The sequence below is a fragment of the Otolemur garnettii genome, unplaced genomic scaffold (genome assembly GCF_000181295.1).
Source record: "Otolemur garnettii isolate 467f Iridium unplaced genomic scaffold, OtoGar3 scaffold00226, whole genome shotgun sequence".
NCBI classification, from domain to species: Eukaryota; Metazoa; Chordata; class Mammalia; order Primates; family Galagidae; genus Otolemur; species Otolemur garnettii.
In genome coordinates, this window is record NW_003852621.1 from 835,545 (window position 1) to 841,167 (window position 5,623).

Sequence of the window (5,623 nt, forward strand, 5' to 3'; positions counted from 1 at the left end):
CGGGAGTGGGATGGGAAGGAGCCCGCCTCACACAGAACACAGGACAGACACGGCGAGGCGTCCCTCCTGTGGCACAGAAAGGGTGTAAACAGTCGGAAGAGAAAAGCCTCTTGCTTTGCTTCTGTTTTCTCGGTAAAGCAGAGGTTACAGGGCAGCAGTGGCCCTTCTTGTTCCAGACCTAGACCCCTTCTTTGTCCAAGCTTCTCTACGTGGGATGACCCCGAGGTCCTCTTTTCCAATCCTGCTACACCACAAGCCAATGGCGGAGCTGAAAGAAAACAGCGTTTATTAAGAAGTGAAGAGAGCGGCTGCATGGACAGAAGGGGCTCCTGGGCAGACGACACTCCCCTTCTGGTTCACAGTGGCCTTGGGAGGCTATGGCTGTGGACCAGCAGCCCTGACAGACACTTGCCCACTGGGAAAGCTCATCAAGGGCACAAGAGACCCAACATCTAGTTTAAACTTCTATAAAGAAACCATTCTTGATAAAGAAAAGCACAGGTGCAGCAGGGACCAGTGGTTGCCATGTGGCCCTAGGGCAGGCCTAGCGTCAGCTGCTAGGCATAGTCAACCAGGGCCTGGCTCCAGACTACTCCCGCCAGCTCGCCAGCTCGCATGACTGGGTGCTGTCCCCCTTCCGTGCTGCCTCCTGCATGTGCCCCTTGCTCTGTGTGAACCCTGTGGGGTGAGAGCAGATGAAGGACTGCTCAGGGAGGGACCAGAGAGATGGACAGGAGCAGCTATTCAGACTCTCAGCAAATGTCACACCTGCTATTATGCAGCAGCTAGTTGGCCTATTTTTGAGCATGAGCCACTTGGTGACATTAAATGGATAGCTGTAGGTACTGCTGACCACACAGCAGGACTCTATGGCCACTCCACTGGGAGGGCCTGCAGGAGACTTCCTCAGGCCTGGGTGGGACAACCAGGCCCTGGGCCGGGGGTCTGCAGGGTGCAGAGTGGCTGAAGGAGGTGCTGGCACAGGCAGAGTCCAGGTGGAGTGGGGGTCCAGGGAAGGGAGATTGTGTGCAGGGCCTGACCAGGAGAAGCCCTGAGTCCAGCGCCCCAGGACAGCAGCTCCTGGTGATAGCAGCTCTGGGTGACAGCCCCACTTCAGACGAGTGGTGGGGGGTGCAGTGTCTGGGACCATAAGCTCAGCCCCAGCCCACAGCCACTGACAGGAGTAGAGAGTGACCCTCCCTGGAGAGAGGTGGACCTGGGGACTCCCTGCTCTCACTCACCAATGAAACAGACCAGAGACCCTAGATAGTGGTCTACTCAAGTGAGGGTCAGCAGAAGGCAGATTTTAACTGATCCCTGAGGGAGACTGCAGGGTGGCTACGTATAGACCCTGATGTGTGTGTCTCTAGAGATAGAAGACCAAATGCGCTGTCCACAGGAAGTGAGACGCTCCTGCCAGTGAAGTGTGTTGCTGTCAGGGAGAAGAGGACCGGCAACCATCCACCACACTGCACGTGTTCCCCTGAGGGGACATTGCACAGCAGGCGTCATGAACCACCTGTGCCCGGGCAGCCATATGCAGAGACATTCTGGTCAAGATGGAACAACAGGGACCGAATTCACCTCTAAAACAAGCCCCCATAAGCAAAACACATGCACCGATGGCGTTCAAGACACGTCGGACCGCACAGCCAGTGAGCCCAAGACAGTCCACCCAGTGGCCCTGCTTGCTGCTGTGAGCAGTGAGGTGCAGTACAGGAGGGGACCCAGGGAGCCGGTGGACTCCAGAGTTGAGGAGCTGGGGAAGAGAGTTGGGGAGTCTGAGGGGGCTGGATTTTGTAGGATGGAGGACCACAGGGGAGATAGCACACAGAGAGCAGACCTGCACAGGGGCCTGCAGAAGCCAGCTGAGAACATGAACATGTGGAAGAGGCTGTGGAGAGACCACCTGCGGGGCTTTGAGGACAACCTCTAATGCTCACACAGGCCATGTGCAGTGCCTGCCCTGTTGGCCAGGCTGGGAAAGCTCGTGGTTCACAGGGCATTGTATGCTGAGGTCACGAGGCCTTGCTTCACCAGGGGACAGTTAACCTAAATGCTACTCTGGTGCCACCTAACAAGCCTGAAAATGCAAGACCCCAAAAGATCAGACTGTTCTTAAGTAACTCAGCTATGTCCAGTGTGAAGCCAAAAGAATCCAGCATTGAGGAGGGTACCACATCTGGGGTGCAGTTGAAAAGTACCAGGCAAGTGAAGTAAAATGCAATCCCTAATGAGAAAAGAGGAGGAGGGGAGGGGGAGAGGAAGAAGAGGAGGGAGAGGAAGGGGGACAAGGGGGCCTAGTGAGGAGCTGTGCCAGTGGTTTGGGGGCCCAGGGCTGCCACTCTCACCACCTCCCTCATGCCATTTGCTCAGTGCTGTGTCTTGGCCTGTCTTCACTCTGCTTCTGTGTATGCTCCCAGTGTGACACACAGGCCCTTGTCAGACCCCTACTCGGGCAGGATTGTTTCTGTGGTCCCCGACGCGGCACAGGGAGCAGGCCCGTGGGAGGGCAGGTCGCAGTGGGCCAGGGCGCCCTCCCCGGCACAGCCTTCTCTGTCCTTGCCATGTTGTATGCTGAGTGCTAAGGGCAGTTAGTGGCCGTCCAGTGCTGGCTGATACTTGTGTCCTTACTGCTTGTGGGGTGAGGAGGAGGGCAGAGCAGATGAGCCCAGAGTCCGACTCAGGCTCACCTCCACCCACCAGCCCTGTAACTTGGGGTCCACTTGGGAGCCTCTCTGGGCTTCAGGGCCCAGTCGTGTAGAGAGCACAGCACAACTACCCCCATGGTGACTCGAGTCACTGTGTCTCGAGTGTTCACTCTGTGGCCCAACAAGATGCCTGCTCTATGGAGTACAAGGACCATGTGTGACATGCACATGCACATGCACATGCACTCAATGGCCCCAGGTAGGAGCAGTAAAGGCCTAGCATGACCACTCTCTCTCACCAGAGCCTCCCCGTTCCCTGCAGTCCTGATGAACACTTAACTGCCCTCCCCTCCTGAGCAGCTCCAGAACCCTGTCTGGTCTCCGGCACCATTTCCCTAGTATCCACTCTGAGGTGGGTGGTCCCTGCTGGTGCTCAGACTGGCTCAGCCTGCCCGCTCAGGGTGTTGCTGCTGTGGGCTGGACACGTCCAGACCTGTGTCTTTGCAGGGATGTGGCCTTCATGTGGTGTCTGTGAAGATGCGCCTCCAGGAGGCCCGTGACACCCCCCTCCTTCTTTTCTCCTCTGTGCTCATCTTCCCTGACACTATGGCCTGCCACATTCCCGATCTCAGTGTAGGGCCCTGCAGAGTGGCCCCTGGCCAGAGCCCAGACCATGTGGCACGCAGGTGCTCACGGGCCACCTGTTGACAGACTGAGCCTAAGCCATCTGCATGCAGCTTCCCAGCTTTCTGAGGGCAGCAAGAAGAGTGGGGCAAGGACACTGCTTTTGGGGTCATTCTGGATTCTCCCGCTGGGGGCCCCCTGGGGAAAGCAACCTCACCGTAAACTGGCGCACCTCCCCTTGGTCCACCAGCTCTCGGTCCTTCTCGGGCGTGATGGCATAGGCCAATTTCTGAAAGAGAGCAAGACAGTTGGTGCCAGTGCTTACTTGCAGTGCCCCCACCGGCTCACACCTCTGGGGTGAAGGGGCTCCCCTTGGGGTCAATACCAGCACAGGGCAGGAAATTGGGGAGTGAGTCCCCATTCAGAATAAAAGTGGTTGTGGAGACAGCTTAGTTTCTATCACCGCGTGGGGGGTGCTGAGTGAGAGAGCACCCACACTCGGGGGATAGCCCAGGGTCTCCAGGGTCCTGCTTTCTGCCACATGCCAGCCCTGGGACGTGAGCCTATCTCCCTCCACCACCTGCTGTGACTCCCAGTCCTCCTAGAGCAGGCAGCATCTTCCAGGAGCTCACACTCGGGACCAGAAATCCCTGTCTCTCATGGAAGCCAGTGTCCCCTTCCTGGTAATGTAGGGTGTGGCCCTACATTACCTTGCTGCCACAGGCCCCCCATCAAGGCTCTGTACTCACCTGGGTCCCTATTCCTAGTGTGTCTTAGGCTCCCCACAGGGACTGCCCGGCCACTTGCTCTTCTCTGCTGGGTCTGAAGTGGGGCCCCTGCGGGGGGTCACTCACAGCCCTCCTGCAGCCTGAGGGTCAGTAGCCTGGCCACACACTGTGCATCGTCCTGGCTTGGCCGCATTGCTGAGGGCCAGCTCTGCACCAGCCTGGGGCACCTACCACAAGTTCAAGCCCAGGGGACACAGTGGCCCTTAGGCAGGATCCTTGGACCTAGCCAGGGTACAGAGATGGGGCTTCTCTGCCCATGGCCAAGACTGTTTTGAACAAAGACTGTGGGGTTAGAGCACAGAGTGGCTTCTATGAGCTCCCAGGGTGGGCTCTGGTGAGGGGGCTGTTCCTTCCAGGAGGACTGCATCCTGAGTCTTCTTGGAGTCACAGAGCCAGGTCACCAAGCAGGGCAGAACCGAGACAGGGAAGGGAACGTGCCTCACAAAGGCCCCAGAGCTGCCCTGCTCAGCCAAGGTGGGCTGATGGTATAAGTGTGTTCTCATTACATGCACAGAAACACATTCAGACATATGTGTGGGCACACACGCAGACTCAGACACACACGACACCCTCCCCCCATCCCTGCCGTGTGGCCACCTCTACTACCTCCTCTTGGCTGAGGATGAAACAGGCAGGAAGAGATCCTGCGGTGTGGACACTACCAGAGCCCTCTGTGACCTCTCAGTCAGAGGAAGGTCAGGAGAAGTGGCCTTGTCCAGATACCCACCTCTCTGAAGGACCCGGGCAAGCTGCAGAACTTGTAGGCTGCATAGATGGGCACCATTGCCATGGAGGACGTGGCGATGATCCAGCCCAGTGCGTTGGCCCAGTCAGGGAAGATGTAGGCACCATAGTGGGGGGGCCTGAAGGTCACGATGCTGACCACGACTACGAACTGAAACCAACGGACATGGGTCAGGCAGTATGTCCAGGGAGGGCCTTGGAGTCTGGCTCTGCACACGCCAGAATCTAGCCAGGCTAAGGTGAGGCGCTCTGGGCGTCTTGGGTGTCTGCCCTGCCTTGGGACATCCTCCTCCTCAGACAAGGCCTCTTCCCTCCCGCCCTGTTCTAGCCTATCCTGCCCTGTTCTAGCCTTTGTTGAAATCAGAGCATGACAGAGCAGGATGGCACCACCCAGTTCACTGACTCGATGACACAGCTGTAGCCCATGCAGCACCCAGGGCAGTCTGGGCTGAGTGTCGTAAACTCAGAGCCACCACCATCGTAGTGACCTGCCCCAAATGTGGGGGGTGGCGCTTATGGGGACAGAAGCATTCTCTAGAGCAGTGTTTTCAACATTTTGTATCTCACAGGAAACTTCTACCCACACTTAAATTATACTCATCAAAAAGAAGAATAAAAGAGTGTACTTGGCTCGGCGCCTGTGGCTCAAGTGGCTAAGGTGCCAGCCACATACACCTAAGGTGGCGGGTTCGAATCCAGCCCAGGCCCTCCAAACAACAATGACGGCTGCAACCAAAAAAATAGCCAGGCATTGTGGTGGGCGCCTATGGTCCCAGCTACTTGAGAGGCTGAGGCAGAGACTCGCTTGAGCCCAGG

The 5,623-nt window shown here is 57.5% G+C and overlaps 1 protein-coding gene across 1 annotated transcript in view; it reads right to left on the reverse strand.

Moving 5' to 3' along the window:
• Positions 1–244: 244 nt before the first annotated feature.
• SLC6A3 (solute carrier family 6 member 3) overlaps positions 245–5,623 on the reverse strand; it is a 33,898-nt gene continuing 28,519 nt past the window's right edge. Inside the window, exons 12-14 of the mRNA XM_012812858.1 lie at positions 4,791–4,958; positions 3,493–3,564; positions 245–268 (exon numbers count right to left, since the gene is read on the reverse strand). Coding sequence (XP_012668312.1) covers positions 245–268; positions 3,493–3,564; positions 4,791–4,958 — 264 coding nt within the window. The remainder of the gene's footprint in view (positions 269–3,492; positions 3,565–4,790; positions 4,959–5,623) is intronic.